Below are 17523 nucleotides of genomic sequence, written 5' to 3' on the forward strand. Positions count from 1 at the left end.
CAGACTGCAGCTGTTGTGAGTTGGGTTTCATGAGGTCTGGACACAATCCCGGAACTTTGTTTTTCATTTTTCATGGTTTCAGCGAGATGATTTTTTTCCCCTTCAAACAAATTTTTCAACATGTAACAGAAAAAAAAAGAAGTAATATTGTGATTTGGGTGTACAATTGTCCGAGGTTGTGACTTCTTGTTTGGTAGCAGAAGCGGATTTTTTTGTTGTTCGTGATCATCGTTCGAGTGCCAGAGCAGCATTTGCCCTCCCACGGACGCATCATAGAAAGTAATTTCACTTCCCACTGTCAGCATTATTGGTGCCAGCATACAAAGCTAACAGCTCGGGTGGAAATAACAGCTCAGTGGCTTTGGGGTGGAATGACCTCATCCCAGGATGCTTTTACACTTTCTAATCACATTAACTCAACAGGCCACCTGTTACACTACATCTTCCTCTTTCACTGTTTTTCACTATAAAGTTTTAATTCACATTCTGTGTGCCTGACTTTTGTTCATATAAATATTTTAATCTATTGCAGACAAATATAACAAACAGACAACATGACAGCCAGAAAGGACTGGATTAAATGTTGTTTTTTTACCCTTGCAGCCCAGACGATGATCTGCAGCCCATGTCTGATCTGTGGGTTGTGCTTGTGTTTTGCAGAGGTGAAGGACTACGAGCCAGCGTATGGCTCTAAAGTACGAGAGCACCCCTGTGTGGAGAGCATGAAGGACAACGTGCTGAGAGACAGAGGGAGACCTGAGATCCCCGACAGCTGGCTCAGGCATCAGGTGAGACGAAGATGGTCACTGAGCTGCAGCATGGGGACACACAGATAATAGTTTTTCTGTAGTTTTCTTCCAGGAAAAATGGAAAGACACAAAAATAATACAAAAACAATTGTAAACAAAGTAATACATGTTTCATATTTTAGATTCCTAACTGTAGCTATTGATTGCCTTGATGACAACTTGCACAATATTGTCAGTATCTTAACCAGGAATAGTTGGAAAGGTTTTTCAGTCAAAAGGTGAGCCTTGTCAGAATTAAATTGGTGGAACTTCTTGCCTTCTTAATATGTTTGAAATCATCAGTTGTGTGTTGGTAGAGAACAAATTGTCCAATTCTGGTAAGAACCGCTTTTTACTATAAGTAAAAAGAAACAACAGTTCATCATTCTTTACAAACATGAAGGTCAATAAGGTTAATTAAAAGAGCTTTCTTCAAGTGAAGTAAAAAAAAACATGTATTGGCTGTGATGAAACTATGTCTCATGAGGACCAAAGAAGACCAGGAGTTACCTGCAGAGGATAATATTACCTGACCTGTTTCAATAAGAGACAGTATATCAGCACAAACATTTTTTTGTGATAAATGAAAAACTACATTATTTTCATATGGTAATGATGGTTTACATATTATTATGTTGCACAGCATCATTAATCTGACTGAACTCTGATTATTGAAGGAAACATTTATCACTGTCTGATTATTACACCCTGTCATTCTTACAAAAACATGCACATAAACATGTGTATTTTTCACATTTACATATCGTACAAACAAACTGCAAACTTACACATGTTAGGGTCATCTCTTCTACGACAAAGACTCTCCAACCAACCATACATTACTGGGGATTTGTAAAATCTCGTTTTGAATCTGAAATAAGTCCGGAGTCACTTACATAAGACAGTGAGTGTGTAGAATGTTTTTTTTTTTTTTTTTTAACTAGAATGGAGTAAACATCTGTCTTACAGTGCTTTATTTGTGTGTGTTGAGGTTCATAATAAACTGCAGCAAAATTATAAGAGCAGCCAGCAGGAAGATCAACAGTAACACAACTTTACAGTGATGTCATTTTAAACAAGATGCAACGTACATGTCTTGCTAAAAATGTATCTCATCTCTTAAACCAGAAGTTGGAGTACTCAGAGACAATGATGCACAGCTTTTGTTTCGGTATTGTTCCTTTTATGGGTCATCCCGAGTGTTCGACCTCTCACTGAACATTTTTAAATACAATAAGTGTGCCAATACCCGGCCAGAGTGAAATACATTATAGAGTATATAGCAGCCTAATAACGATGAGTCAGGGACACTGATGTTACTGAACCTGTTCTTAAAATTCTCAAGTGCAGGTCGACCAAGTTTGAGTCACCAAAATTAAAAGACAATAATGCTAGGAATCTTCTAAAAGTGGCAGCAGGTAGCATTTTAAGGAACTCAAGGTTACTCTACTGCCTTTGAAATGTGTCTTCTCAAGAGATTTGTTTTGAAAAATGTAAACACAACTGTGTTATCTAAACTTTTAAAAGTGAGAATATTAAACTAAGAGTCAAAAATAACAGTAATACCAGACAACTGTTTCAGATGGATTTGCCTTTAGTTTACATTTTCTCACTTTGAAGAGTTTGATCTACATTTCCTATCAAAATGTTACAAATGTAACTGCAGTTAGATCCACTTTGACTGATTTAATGAAGAATAATATGGTTATTAGTATTTTTTAAACTTAAGCGTTCAACTTGTTTAAAATCTAAAGACTCAGAACAACTCATGTTTATAAGTTCTGAAGTGATCTAACAATGAAAATGTTAAGTAGAATTAAACGATTTCACTTGACTTCACCCATGAACATTTACAATGTTCCTCGCGTCTCCCCCCTGCAGGGCATGGCAGTGATCTGCGCCACCATCAAGGAGTGCTGGGACCACGACCCGGAGGCCCGCCTCACCGCCCACTGCGTCGCCGAACGCATCTCGGAGTTGGAGGACGAGCTGGACAAACTGTCGAGCCGCAGCTCGTCAGCGGAGAAGATCCCGGAGGAGCTGAAGATCCCGATAGAGGTGGAGATCCCGCAGGAGGAGGTGAAAATCAGCGAAATCCAGAGCATCATCGCCGTGGACTGTTCCGTGAGCGATGAGAAGTGACAGGAAGTGGAGTTGTTGTTGTTTTTTTTTCCAACAAGGGCACTTCTCCTGCTTTGATGGGATTGAGGACTCTCGACGGTGATGTTCAGGAGCTGAGCTCTTGCGGGACTTTGAGCCAGGTTGAGTGTGAGTCTCAGTGTCATATCTAACTGTAGCCCAGCAGACCGAAACTGCGGGTGACGCTTTTGGTCTTCACTGCTTCTAACATGTAACAACTCATCATAATCAGCTGAAATGCTACCGAGCCAAAAAGCCAAAGTTAACTGGAAGCTTGTAAAGATGTGCTGATGGTGGAGAGTCAGGCAGGCTTCTCTCAAAGCAACATGTCTCTTCATGAGAAATCAACAAAGGCAATACCTATCAAGCCAAAGATATTTGATGTGCACTTTACTATGTGATACTTATGCATTACAGATATTTATCATTTTTATGTGTTTTAACATGTTGGAGTTAGAAGTTTTGCCTGAAAGTGCCTTTATGTGTTTGACTTTAAGCTTAAATGTCAGCAGAGATGTCGCGTCAGCACTAAAGAAAGCTGTGGACTCCATCCTCACCAGCAGGAAGTTAAAGGAATACATGTCGGTGTGTGTGTGTGTGTGCGTGTGTGTGTGTGTGTGTGTGTGTGTGTGTGTGTGTGTGTGTGTGTGTGTGTGTGTGTGTGTGTGTGTGTGTGTGTGAGTGTGAGTGTGACAGTGTGTGAGTGAGAATGAGAATGTGTGTGCTGTGTTGTTTGTACCCAGCTTTACTTCACCTTGTTTTCCAGATAAACAAGCACAATGTACATAGAGACAATACATGTACAAAAGGAGACAAGTCAGCAAAAAAGGGAAAGTAATCCTACCACAGAACTTATCTTTGAGTGCAGAGATTAAAAGACTTCATGAAGATGTATTTTTTAAGTGTGTTTTCTGTCCATGTCAGTGGGAAACTGAGGGGTGTGCCAATGATCTTTCATCCTGCCTTACCATACAGTTTGTGTCATATGTAAAATATTGTAAATCTTTTATGAATTAAAGATATTTCTGTATACTGATTCTGTTGTTACTCATTCTTTAGGTTCATTAGGTTGTCTTTAAACAGGAAAAGTACTGAGTGCTCAGAAGTTCAAACTGGTGATGAAGGTGCACTTTGGTAGGGAACACAAAAAGAAAAAAAAAGTCCAAGGCACTTGTCTGGCAAAAAAGTAAAATGCTTTTGTTCTACTTCATGTAGAAATTCTAAAAACAAGGAGCTTGTAACTGGGTTACAACCCACACGTAGTGACACTAACAGCTTTCTTCAGGGTGTTCTGATCTCCTCTCATCCCAACCGGTCCAGGCCGTCCACCTCTGAGCCTGGTTCTGTCAGAGGTTTCTTCCTGTTAAAGGGAGTTTTTCTTCCCTCTGTTGGAGGTTTTTCTCCCTTAAAGAGGAGTTTTTTTTTTCCCTCCTAGTTTATGTGGGAATTGTTGAATTGTTGTGTTTCTCTGTATAATGCTGTGAAGTTCTGCTGTGAGGACTTTAATGTGTTGAGTGCCATGAAATAACCTATGTTGTGATCGAATTGAATTGAATTGAATGTTTTACTTCCGCACACACTGCCCTTCAGTAGCCTCAGGATGATTGCAGGCACCTGATAATATCCAACACCCGAACAAGAGTCTATTCTACTGGCAAGAGACAGATATAGCCTTGGTCTTATCTGAAAAATGTATTTTAGATTAGCCAGGTGAGTTGAAGGTAGTTTCAGGGTTAATACCGTACACCCCACTGAGACATCGCTCCATTTTTCTTGAAAACTATTGAAATTAAAAGTTACGCACACATGCACAGCTTTAGTTAGCCAAAGAATAAAACAAAGAAACTGAAAAGGGCTGCATTTTTAACTTACGCTACATATATTTTCTGAAGCGGCCCGGACAGAATTATTCCCTCGCCCTAACTCTTAAGAAGTGGTGATTAATAAATGGATTGCAGTGATCTTCTAGGCAGGTTATTATTTGTATTGTATCAATTAGTATCACAGCCATCTTCATTCTTGCAATCATTCAGACTATTTAAATGGAGAAAAATCCTCGTTGTGCTCTTTGGTATCCTCGTGTGACCAAACTGAACTTAAGACTTAGATGAGAAAGAAAAGAATGATATGAAGAGACGAGGAAGAATACATTTGCCAGGCAAGGTCAAGAAAAGGCTACAACAGCATCTCCATGCAGCTTAATGTCCCCACGACCAGCAGCTAATATTATTAGAAGGTTTGAGATTGCAGCCAAACGTAGAGATGCCAGGCTGAACAAGGGAAGTTTGAATAGTGGACAAGAACCAAGGGAAACTTCACAACACTTGCCAGCTGACCACTAAGATCAAAGTTCAACATTGTGTGGGTTTGAATCAAAGTGGCCTCCATGGAAAAACAGAAGAGAAACTTTCAAAATCTAAACCTAAAAATGCATGTTGACAGGGTAGATGAAACAAAATGAGAGCTTTTTGGTCAGCACATCAGCTTTGTGTTCTCAGGAGAGACAATTAAGTTTTCATCTCCTGAATTGGTGTGCCTGAGATGATCTTAGAATATCTATGTAAAGAGCTGGAACTGTTGTTGGGAGAGGGGACCTCTCTAATTTTATACATTAAAAAAGTACTTCAATGCAGTGATTGCCTGAAAAAGGTACATAAAGGGTTCCGGTCATTTTGTCCACTTCATCTGTTCTATTAATTATAACAATATTTTACACTGAAAAATCAAAAACAACTTGTCAGGGAAAATTGTGTTTCCAAATATTTTGTCTACTTTGTGTCAGTGAAAATTTAGTCATTTATGTATTTATTTGGCAAATTTGTGGCAGCAGAGCCTTGATATAAAACTGTCATGGTGACCACAATACTGAACAGTTGATCTATTTAGACATATAGGAGATACAGAACAATTTCTCTGAAGTCATGTTTCTTTCACTTTGTTTTAGCATCCATAAACTATTAGTGAAACATTTTGTACCTCTATGTTCACTCCCTAGTTGCTGTTGGTTGACACACCTTCTGTGTCCGTGCTGCTCGGTGCTGGGCAGGTAGCGCTCAGTGGGTTTTTTAGTGCATCTTTGCAGGAATCCAGCAAATAGGTACACACAGCTGTGAAACCAAAACAAGGAGCTTTAAGACATAATTACATGTTCAAAGAATCTATTGAGTGAAAGGCAACTTTAGTTTGAGTTTAGTTTAAGTCTGTGTGGGATTGCCAATAGAAATGATCCCTTTCACATTACATCTAGTAATTTCAGTCTTTGTCAGCAGTGCAGCTTAAGGTAGCTCCGAAGCTCTGAAGTTGGTCGAGAGGAGCCTATTTGGGTCATAAATTGTTTTAGCAGTACAAACCATCATTAATACAAAGTTAACTGAAACAATTCACTCATAAAGCTACAGTTGACTTTGCTAGTTTAAGATGCTCAAAGAAATAGACTTAAATACTGTTTTTAACAGAACAACATAACATTGAGTAACAAACACGGATCAGATCTGTTGTTATTACCGAAGAGCTGCTTTGAAACGTTCCTGCACTTTACAGCAGGCAGAATGAAGTCTCTGAAAACATTGTCCTTCTCCTCTCTTGTACTTCTACATTTCATTACTTCTGTTCCAGTCTGCATATTCCTCAGCACATGTGTATTTCTCCCTCAGTCCAGTATTTCAGCCTCCTCTCTCACTTGAACCTAAACGTTTCTACTGCTTTGGTCTTCACCCCACCCCATCTATTTATTTTCCTTCTCCTCCTCTCTGGCCTTTGTAGGAATGCCATAAGGAAGTGCACCACCACAGTTTGTTGTCCACATTATGGACGTGAAGCCAGAGTCACATACTGGAAAGAAATCCAACTTTATTTTGAAATCCCGTCCAGGCGGGGAGAGGTCGGGCTCAGGAACGGGCTGAAGGAGTAACAGTTGATAAAAATATCAACACTTGTGGTGATGTTTTACGACAGTGGAATAATTACAGAGGCTAAGAAACCTTCAATTTTCATTACACGTCGCTAAGTTTATGAGGCCCTTTTCTGACCCTTTGAGCTGTTTTCATAGCAGACTATTTAAATCTGCTGTATGGTGTGTCTGTGTCTGTGTCTGTGTCTGTGTATGTGCAAGGTCTAAATACTAAATGTCACCACATTATGAATTTTGTTATCAACAGTTTTAAATCTTTTTGACGCAAAGGCCTAGTAAAAAGATTTCCGAGCTATGTATCTTTGTAAGACGTGTCTATCACAGTCCTATTCCTATTGTTATTGTCCGGGATGTTTTTGTTGACATGTGTCAGGACTTCTTGAAGTGCAAAGTCTTATACCTATTACTGATTTTGATTGCAGTAGAGAGCGATGTACACAACACTGTCATAACATTAACATTTGAATAAACATATATGAGAATAAAAATGCAGATGCGGAGCAATTTGATCATTGCGATGTCTTTTATTCTACATGGTAAATGTAAATATTTTCTCTCATTTAGCTGTTTTTGGTCTCTACCAACTCCTGAAGAATATATCTGACTCCAAAGCTGCTAAATGCTGTTCACCAGCCAGTCTTTGCGACAATTTACAGTTTGCTGTTGAATCTGTAATTTAAAGGCCCTTTTTTACTTGAAACAGCTGGTTACTGCTATTAAAAGCCTTTTATGGAGCTAAAAGTGCAGGTTCAACCAGGAAGACCATCTTTACGTTTCATTCTTCCTCAGCTCATCTGATCACCTGACTGTGGGACTTCGGGTAAACCTATCAAACGTCACCACAATCTGAATCAGCCAATTTGTTGTCAAACTCTCTCTTTTACTTCAGCTGTCAGGTCAGGTCAGGTTGGGTTTCTTTACTCAATAATTGTACGTACAAAATGTAATATTTGTCATTCCATTACCACCACCAAGGCGGTTTGTGTTCCTATATTATGCACAGCCTCTCCCACTTTAAATCTGATGACATCACAATGGAGTCTAATCGCCATAGACTCTCACATCCCTCGTGTTTCTTTCTAATCCTTATAGCTGGTCATTCAAATCTCTTAACTCAAATCGAGTCTCTCCTGATTGAAATGATAGCAGTGAGAGAGAAAAGACACAGTACAAAAACCAAAACAAACCCACTCACTTTACCCACCCACTTCACAGTCCATGTTGTCATTTGATCCCTTGTTATTGAGATTTGTCTCCAAGTCTCAAGTCTGTAGATTAAGATTCTATTTGTGATCATTTTTAATACCAAAGTCTAGCTTTGGAGCACGACTGCTGTCACAGTTCGTGGAATGATGCTCTTCTGTATCCCAAGCCCTCCTTTAAACACTGTGAAAACCCCAAAACATGCAGCAGCCAGCAAGTAGCTCAGCACGGAAGGTAAGCTTTAATTGTGAGGGTTTTTTTGAGTGGAAATGCTTGTAGTGAGATGAGCAGCGAGTCAGACACAAAGTGTGTGCGTGTGTGTGTGTGTGTGTGTGTGTGTGTGTGTGTGTGTGTGTGTCTGGTGTAGACATTCCTCTGCAGACTAGATTTCATACCAGAGAAATGTAATGATAGGCCTGCCTTGCCCATGAACCACAGAACAGAGGATACCACATCACATGTGCTGACACACACACACACACACACACACACACACACACACACACACACACACACACACACACACACACACACACACACACACACACACACACACACACACACACACACACACACACACAAAATGGACATTTCATTTATTTCCATTCATTTCCTGAAGATTTCCCTTGACCTCAACCTCACCTACTCAAATCTTAAACCAGGTATTTATACTGAACTGTAATCATTTACATCATGCAGACTTTCTATTTGAACCCAGAAGGTAGATGGTTCCCTCACCGTCTGCTAGAGAACATTGTCTCATTGTTATTTATTCTCTAGTGAACTGTGTACGAGCACTACATGCTTTGGCGATATACCAAGCTGGATCCCCACAATGCAACTTGTACAAATTTATGTCCACACACACACAGTAATAGTAATAATAATAAAAGTGCACATACAGTTGTGTAGCCCGTGGGTCCCCCAGGGCAAATTGCATTTTTTGCAGGTTTATCACATTAAAAGAAACAAATATAACCCTGCAGCAAACAGACAGTACACAAATGAAACGGTCTTGGTGCCAGAAACATCTTCAATATCTTCTCAGATTTGAGCAGATGTTCAAGCCAGTGGCCTTTAAGGGCCACTCCACTAACTTCAACGTGTGTCTTCATAATGAACTGAGGTCTGATTTGGATCATTGTCCTCTTGTAGGAGCCAGTCTCTTTTCACTTCAATTATTTGATTTTCAATTTTTAAAATATACTCATATTTTTAATGTCGAGACCTTACAATATTATATAGTCCAGTCCACTCTTCGTTCTGTCTGTGCAGTGTTTCCTTCACCACTGGCTGCCACACAGTCTCAAAGCAGAATATGTACACATCAATGTTTAACAGTTTGAAATATTTTCTTCAAATGCTGATGTTTAACTTAACATATCTTTTGTGTGTGCGGCCAAAGAGCTTAGTTTCAAATTCACATGTCCACAGTTCTTGTTTCCAAAGTGAACCCGGGTCAATGTTGCTTTACAGATGAAAAATGTTGACTTTTGTGCTGAGGTGGCAGCTAAGGTTTCCCTCTGTGGATCTTCCTTGTACACCCTGTTTGTTCACCAGTGCTGCAGTGGAAATGTGCACCACCACTCGTGTGTCAGCTGAACCCTCTGCAGCTCCACTGCAGTTGGATGTCGCTTTACCTTTCTGCAGTTTGATCTGAACTTTAATATCTTTTAATTTCCTTCCCTGATCTGCAGGCATCTCTTAGCTTGTTTTTGAGATCTTCAGTCAGTTGCCAAGAGGATGGTTGTTGAGTTTTACCACAAGGTTTAAAGAGTAAGAGTTTATCACCTCTAGAACTGTGATCGGCTTTTCAGCAAACCTTAATGATATTTTTTGACCTGCCCTTTAAGCCCTAACCAGTCCATTAAGGCCCGAGGAGTTAACGAAGCTCAGACACTTTAGAAGTAGAAGCACGCCCACAATTTTGCAAATGCCACAATTGTTGTTTTTTAAGTTCATTAAATAATTATAATGTTTTCTGCAGGGTTTCTATTTCCCCCTTTCACTTCAAAAATCTGCAAAATATATCATTTGAGCAGGGGTGTCTAAACTTTTGCACATACTGCTTTTCTCTTCGTCCTCTTGCGTTCCCCCTCCTTCTCCCTGGCTCTCTCTCGTTCTTTCCATCTAAAAGCTCTGGGCAGTGAGTCTCCATGTCTTCCTGGCATCCCTGACTCTCATCAGGGGCAAACATCCTGTGTCTAGAATTAACTCCTGGCCTCTTTTCCCGTCTTTTACAGGCCTCAGTAGCAGTGCAGTGTTTGGTGTGTGTTCCAGGGCCTCTGCCTCCTCGCTGCGCTGGAATCACCAGACCAGATCCGTTGGTCGCCCACAATCAGTGTTTTTTGCAGATGATTTCCACGCGTGATGCACCTGCCTGCAACAGACAGTGGATGTGGGATCACAGCATACTTTTTCCACCCAGTCTTAAAGCCAAACTTATGTAAACACATCCAAGTTACAGTTATCGGTCCCTCCTGAAAACAGTTAGTCTTTTACTGCAGTCTGTGAGGAAACAAATGTTCTCCTTTATTTATTATGGCTGTTATGATGAGAGAAAGAACATGACTGCCCTCTAGTGGACAAAGCAGAGAAAAGAGTCCTACTTTGAGTAATGGCCAGAATTCTTTCCAGCATGCATTGATTTTCAATGAAAAGTGCTGCCTCAGTGATTTAGTGTTGTCAAATGCTGTCAAAGGAGGATACTGCCTTCACTTCACATATTAAATGTAAGACTGTCTTTTCCCACAAGGCTTTTGAACCAGTAATTCTTGGTTTAATCAACAACAACAACAACAACAACAACAAAAATCCAGTTTTGAGCTTCAGCATACAGAAATTTGAAATCGAAATAGATGATTAGGATGTGACGTATTCAGAAATATTCTTGCTGTATTATTACCACAGACTGATTATCCTTGAATAATCTAAAATATATTACGTTAAATATTCACATGCATGTAGGATTAATGCAGTTTTCTTACCTGCCTGACAAATGTTCACATAATGGAAATGATACGTAATGTGCTACTTTGCCAAAAGTATGTGGACATGAGCCCATAACCCATACGTGATTGTTGAAGCTCAACAAATACCCAACCCACGTTTGTCTTTGTTTCGTACAAATTCACGTCTAACCGAGGTTAATCTACCTATTTCAGATGTTACGCTCAGGTGTCACATTCCACATTTGGTATAATTGATAAAAAATTCATATGGAGAGAAAAAAATACCAAAAATAAATATATTAGAATATCACAACTATTTATATCAAATGGTGTGTTTGGTGTGTGGGCTGCACAATCATTGGTGTCATGGAAGAAGAATCATTCACATAATCTGCTTTTTAACTTTGTTGTTTACCAATTAAGGCCTTTACACACTGCAAGAGTTTTTTGTGTACAATTAACTTGAATATATTTTTCAAACTTTTTCATGATTACTTGACACATAACGCAAATATAACAGCAAAAAAGTTACTTATTTTTCATAAAGATGTTGATTTTTCAGATTTTCAAATCAACGATGAAAGGAATGAACCAATCACGGTGGAGCAGATGTCACATCACAACTCCTGATGACAATGTTGATTATTTGTGTCTCCAACGAATAAGGACACGCTACTTTTATTGCGTGAGGGGGATAATGTTGAATTAATACTTTTTCTGAAGAATGACCTGCTACAAATCCATTCAAACCTTTTTTGAACAACTGTTGCAAATTTTTCTGCCGGTATGAATTCTGATGTGAAATTTTCACGTGTGAATATTTCCCTTTTCTTTGTCATTTTTTTGTCACGCCCTCTATGTGTAAAGGCCTTCAAGGTCACTTCTATTAAGATACCAGTTTAAGTTCACATTAAAAGAGAGTGGCTGCAGAGACACCAGAGCATTCGTGATATCCTACTATGGTGTAAGACATGACTGTCCACATACTTTTGGCTATATAGTGTATTGTGTTTCCATGAACTCAACAGGTTACAGGAGAAATAAGAGGTTGACGACTCGTGCTCTTAGCCAGCACATACATTTCTGTCATGAAGAGGTAAGAAGGATCATCTAAATCAGGCAGCGAGTTTGTCTCTGGCCAGTTATCAGGCCACGTTTCTCTTTCTTTCATGCTTTCTTCAGCTTCGGTGGCCAGCTCAGCCGCCCTCACCTCCTTCCACAGCCTTTCCTGCTCCTCCTTCAGCTCAGTGTAAGTGCGGCTAAAGGTGTGGAAAATGGAGGTGGTTGGGAAGGACAGGATGAGGATCCCCAATAAGATGGTGAGCAGTGCCACCAGTTGACCGGGGATGCTGTGTGGCACCATGTCGCCGTACCCCACGGTGGTCACCGACGTAATGGACCACCAGTACGACGCGGGGATGCTACTGAAGCGGAGGTGGGGAGATCTGGCAGCATTTGGCGACAGCTCACTCTCGGCAAGGTGGATCAGCGGGGAAAAAAGAGTCACGGCGACGCACATGAAGATCACCAGCAGGCCGAAGTCTGTGATGCTCCTTTGGATGGTCAGCCCCAGAGTCTGCAGACCCATAGAGTGACGGGCAAGCCGCATCGCATACGGGATAGGCAGCGCCCTCACTACGTGCAGGATTAGACACAGTTTATCCATTGTGCTCTTCCCGGCACCAGCGACAATATCGTGCACCGACTTGTCCCTGAGCTCCAGAAACAGGGAGACATAGTAGGGCAAGATGGCCGCCACATCAATGATATTGAGAGGGCCGCAGGCAAAGTCCAGTTTGCTCTGTGCATGAAGAAATCGCACCAGAAACTCCAAGGTAAACCAGGCCACACAAACTGACTCCACGATAAAAATGGTGCTGCACGTTTGGGAGCATTCTCCCTGTGGAGACAACAAAAGACAAAAGGTACTAGGTTAGTTTAACTGGCCAATAAATAACCTGAAGTTTACATATTTATATTAAAGTACTCTACTTCTGTCAGTCTTTCGGACTGTGTTAAACTGGTTCAAAACATAAATAGTTATGCTGATGACACTTGACTGTATCTTGTAACATGTTAATTGGTAATAAATAAATGGAGGAGCAACTAAAGGAAGACTAATCTGATCCTAGAACATGGACCTTTGTCTAAGAAACATAAGGCCTTATATGGCTGGATGGTGGTGATAAAATCAAGGTCCAAAAATGCAATGTTGTAAAGACCATGCCCCTCACACTGTAAATCCAATTGACTTGAAATTTGTCACACGTTCAGCTTTATTTATCTCACAAAAAAGCCTTGTGGAGCATTAAAGTCTTCTCAGATGGATTTTCCACCATTTCAATTTTTGGGAGAAAATGTTATGTTAATGTCACAACCTAATTGCTGTATTGGCATATTAACCAAAGAGTGACGAATGGTGAAACCAGGGGTGCACAGTTATTGAATGCTGCAGGCTTTGATGATGAGAGAGAGTGTGGTTGTTCTCACTTCCTATTCAAACAGAACCAAATTAACTGAAGGGACTTCGATCCACCTGAAACCTGCTCCTTGCTGCTTGCGGCTGTACTTGTTACCAACATTTTTGGCATTTCTCAGTCCCTTAATTCTACTTTCAGTTCATTTTAGGAGGGTGAGTTAATCAACTTGTGACCTATTTAAGATACTATTGATAATCCAAGCAGAAGTTGTTTTTAAAAACTCACTTTCAATGCCATTGTTTCTAAAAAAGCTAGCGGTGTAGTGTTAGCTACACAAAATGAATGGTAAAGGTATATATTTAGTCGGGATGAGACAAGTACTCGGCTGAAACGATGTTGTATTTGAGGAGTACGAGTATCATCCATGTAATTGTGTCAATATCCGTGTTGATAAAAACTTCTTACAGACACGAGCTGTGTGCACGCACCGAGGTCAGATACACACCAAGCCCCGCCTCCTCCTACTGCTGCAGCTCTGCTGAGACACAGTCACACACCATCTGTGTCCAGCGTCTACAGGAATTAAAACAACTCACGACCCTCCTGGTTAATTTCGGTCATCGGCTCGTTTCAACCAGGTTTCAACCCATATCAATCACAGGCTTAAATGAATGACTTCCGGTTACTTTCCACCCACTTCTGGTCTAACCACGTCCGGATTAAGTCCCGCCCCATCCAAGTACGAATATGGTTACAGATAATTCAGTTGGTTCAACAGATACAGATAATGGTGTATTCGCTTGTCCCAATTATTTAGGCTGCAGTGATAGCATAACTGATGAAAACCTTGTCTTTACTATCTTACATTTACATCATCTGAAATACAATTAATCCCACAGCTCATATTACCATGGTTATATCTAAACAGACTGTAACAGTTCATGCTTCAAATTTCAAAGAAGAAAAAAGAAGATTAATGTGATGTATTTGTTTTGGCTGCTTCATTATAGAGCCCCTCCAATATTCATAATGAACATCAGACTGTGCCTGGAGGAGGTTGGTTAGGTTGCTTTGATTTGTACGTACTGTGGCTGCTTCCTTCTGGTGGTCTGGCATGGTGCTGATGCAGAGGCTGACCACAGTCACCAGCACCATGACGACAGACAGGATAGCGAAGACTTTCCCCGCCAAACCCGAATGAGGGTTTTCCACTGCTTCTCCCAGCATGTGGAAGAGGCTTTCCCGTGCCACATGTGCCCTCAGCCCCCTCCTCCTCTCCTGCCACTCGTCCTCCTTGCGCTGGCGCTGGGCCACTTCCTCCACGGAGCTCATCAAGCGTTGGTGACAGCAGGCCGGCATCTGTCCCACATCGACGCCCCAGTACAGCAGCTCGGTGTGGAGGGCTACCATGCAGACATCCTGCGTTAGACGCAACTTCCCTTTTGCCAGGAAGCTAAAGATGACTCGAAAGGCTAAAGGATCACGGTCAAAGAAGAATTCACGGCACCTCGAGTCATAGTCGTCACAGAACTCTGCGATCTTGCTCAGCGTGGTGCAGGACTGGAGGCGACTCAAACGGCTCCGGGGGAATTCGTCCAGGGTGCTCCAGGGGAAGGCGTACCGCGTGCCCCCCACATTGATGAGGGCCTTCTGGGAAGTATCAAGGAACGAGCGCGAGGCCTCTGGTGCTCTGAGCAGTTTACCACGCTGGAAGAACAAGCCTTTGACTGTGGTGTCCTCTACGACTGTGAAGAGGTTGTAACTCTCATCACTGCTTAAAGACTGGTCATCAAAGCCAGCACCGATGATGGCCATGGTGGCAAGAGGGTATCTGACAAAAGGGCGTCACTAGTTACTGTAAGGAAAACATGAAATTAGGGAGTAGTTTGGTCATTCACGGTACCAGATGAGTGTCTTTTCAGGTTATATTTACAACGTACATATTACACAATCATGCAGACTAAAGCAAATGCACTTGTTCCACTTAAAGCTGTGCTAATCCATGTGGTATATGAAAGGGGATGAATCTCTTGATGATTTCACAGAGAATTATCATTAAACGCAGCATTTTACCAGCTTATGGCTCATTGTTTTGGTTTTCTGGTCTGAGAATTCCATTTCCAGAAACCGTTTCCAGCAGCAGCTGGGAAAACCTACCGTAACCTACTCGTCCAGCAGCAAACTGCAGGGAGAAGTAGTTAGCATTGAGCTGGTGAACACAGTGGAGCACTTAGCAGCTACAGAGGGATTTTTTTTTAGGAGTTGGTGGAAACCAAAACATAGCTAATGGATTTATATTCACCAGGTGGCCAGAAACACAAGTCAAATTGTAGGAAAAAATGTATAGATGCAGGCATAAAAATGATATGTATTCCTTTTCTTTTTTTGCATTGAATTTCATTGATGTCTCAAGGGGGTTCAGCTGGCTGCTTATTGTTTCAGCAAATTACTCTAACCTCAAAAGGCCAACACTGTTAACGTTCACTATTTAAAGATCAGCTAAACTCTGAAACACTGAAACTATGTTTTTGTAGCAAGAAGTTAATCTCAGTTTTTTGTATTTTTACTTCTATTCAATTCAATTTTATTTATATAGCGCCAAATCACAACATAGGTTATTTCATGGCACTTAACACATTCAAGTCCTTACAGCAGAACTTTGCAATATTATACAGAGAAACTCAACAATTCAACAATTCCCACATAAGCTAGGAGGGAAAAAAAACCTCCTCTTTAAGGGAGAAAAACCTCCAACAGAGGGAAGAAAAACTCCCTTTAACAGGAAGAAACCTCCGACAGAACCAGGCTCAGGGGTGGGCGGCCATCTGCCTCGACCAGTTGGGGTTGAGGGGAGAGCAGAGAGAGAAAAGGACAGCATAGAGATACAAGAGAAGAACTTCTATTTTGTTGTGATTTGTTTAACTACCATCAGTTAACAGAAGCTTAAAGTAATACTTGGAGGCATCCAGTAATGTTTTTGCCTCCCTGCACAATAATTATGAGCAAAAAAAAAAAATCTGTAACTCACCTTAAATTGCTATGGTACACAAATCCATTCCAAATTATGTTTCCAAATATTTCAAATACTGCAGCATGTGAATTGCAATGTTAGCAGGGAAATTTGTCACCATACCTGCCAAACTCTGAAGTGACAATGAGAGATACTGGGAGCCAGAATGAATGAAACCTTCCAGATGATATGTCTGTTAATCCCTCTCTCTTCTCCTCTAAACCCCAGTGTTCGGCTGATTAATGGATGACCCTACAGTCACTCTGAACATAATCATGACACTTTGTGTCCACTTTGGGTCCATTAACTTTGTCACACTTTAAGCTTTTGGTTTAAACGCATCAAAATCCTGACAAAATGTTGATAGACGGACTCATCCGCAGACAGAACGATTAAAGAGATTAATATCAGGAGGATCAAGAGACAAAGACGCATTTAACATTGACATTATTCCAACAGTCGGCTGATTGTTCATTTGGGGATTAGAAAGGAAAAAGTGAAAATATATTGTATTGTATGTATGTTGGCTTATTTATGTTTAGACTGATAAGTTTGTGATAAGAACTGATCATTTACAGATGTACAAGAGGATATAATGATATATTTTTTCAGAGCCACTGAAGGGTCACAGAGGGAATTAGTGTTTTGGAATACATTTGTGTTCCTTTGCAAAATAGTATTTATTTAGTTTGAATAGACTACTTCACCTGCACTTGTGTTTTGGCTACGTTAGCTGTGCTGAGCTATTTATTGTTCCTATTAATATCAAGAGATCATCCTTAAGCCACACAGGATTTGAATGCACCGTGATTCTATCAGTCATGAAAGACTGACCAACACACCACAGAAGTTCAGGATTACAGAAGTTTCAATACAACACCAACATTTAGTTGTGTTACACCAATTAAAAAAACAATCAATCTAGATTAATCTGAAACCCAGCCTCGACAGCAGCACCCCATTAATCACAGCTGCAGTCAGTCTCAGTAAGAGAGCTGATTTACCTTTACCAGTGGCAGAATACAGAATATTATATCATAACACTGCTCAGCTTTTCCCTTTGGATCAGAGGGAAAATTATTGGAATTGAAGGTAAATAAGA

At 40.6% G+C, this 17523-nt stretch overlaps 2 protein-coding genes across 2 annotated transcripts in view; one reads left to right on the forward strand and one right to left on the reverse strand.

Annotated features, from left to right (window-relative positions):
* Positions 1-3963, forward strand: part of LOC138622925 (TGF-beta receptor type-2-like) — a 42605-nt gene extending 38642 nt beyond the window's left edge. The window contains exons 9-10 of the mRNA XM_069702075.1: positions 661-788; positions 2670-3963. Of these exons, the coding sequence (XP_069558176.1) occupies positions 661-788; positions 2670-2930 (389 nt within the window). The 3' untranslated portion in view covers positions 2931-3963. The remainder of the gene's footprint in view (positions 1-660; positions 789-2669) is intronic.
* Positions 3964-10657: 6694 nt separating this feature from the next.
* Positions 10658-15226, reverse strand: LOC138622928 (voltage-gated potassium channel regulatory subunit KCNG4-like). Its single transcript, XM_069702079.1, has 2 exons — positions 14504-15226; positions 10658-12891 (listed from the first exon to the last, which is right to left on the reverse strand). The coding sequence occupies exons 1-2, from the start codon at positions 15224-15226 to the stop codon at positions 12013-12015; spliced, it is 1602 nt and encodes a 533-aa protein (XP_069558180.1). The 3' UTR covers positions 10658-12012.
* Positions 15227-17523: the final 2297 nt, after the last annotated feature.

The sequence above is a fragment of the Brachyistius frenatus genome, unplaced genomic scaffold (assembly GCF_029030835.1).
Source record: "Brachyistius frenatus isolate BFR_SWC_R1_liver_20210118 unplaced genomic scaffold, ASM2903083v1 Contig_40, whole genome shotgun sequence".
NCBI classification, from domain to species: domain Eukaryota; kingdom Metazoa; phylum Chordata; class Actinopteri; family Embiotocidae; genus Brachyistius; species Brachyistius frenatus.

Excerpts from the sequence above, each read along its gene's own strand:
- LOC138622928 (XM_069702079.1), bottom strand. The coding sequence starts at position 15,226 with ATGGCCATCATCGGTGCTGGCTTTGATGACCAGTCTTTAAGCAGTGAT. Across the intron at positions 12,892-14,503 it reads CAGACCACCAGAAGGAAGCA|GGAGAATGCTCCCAAACGTG; the intron begins GCCACAGTACGT and ends TTGTCTCCACAG.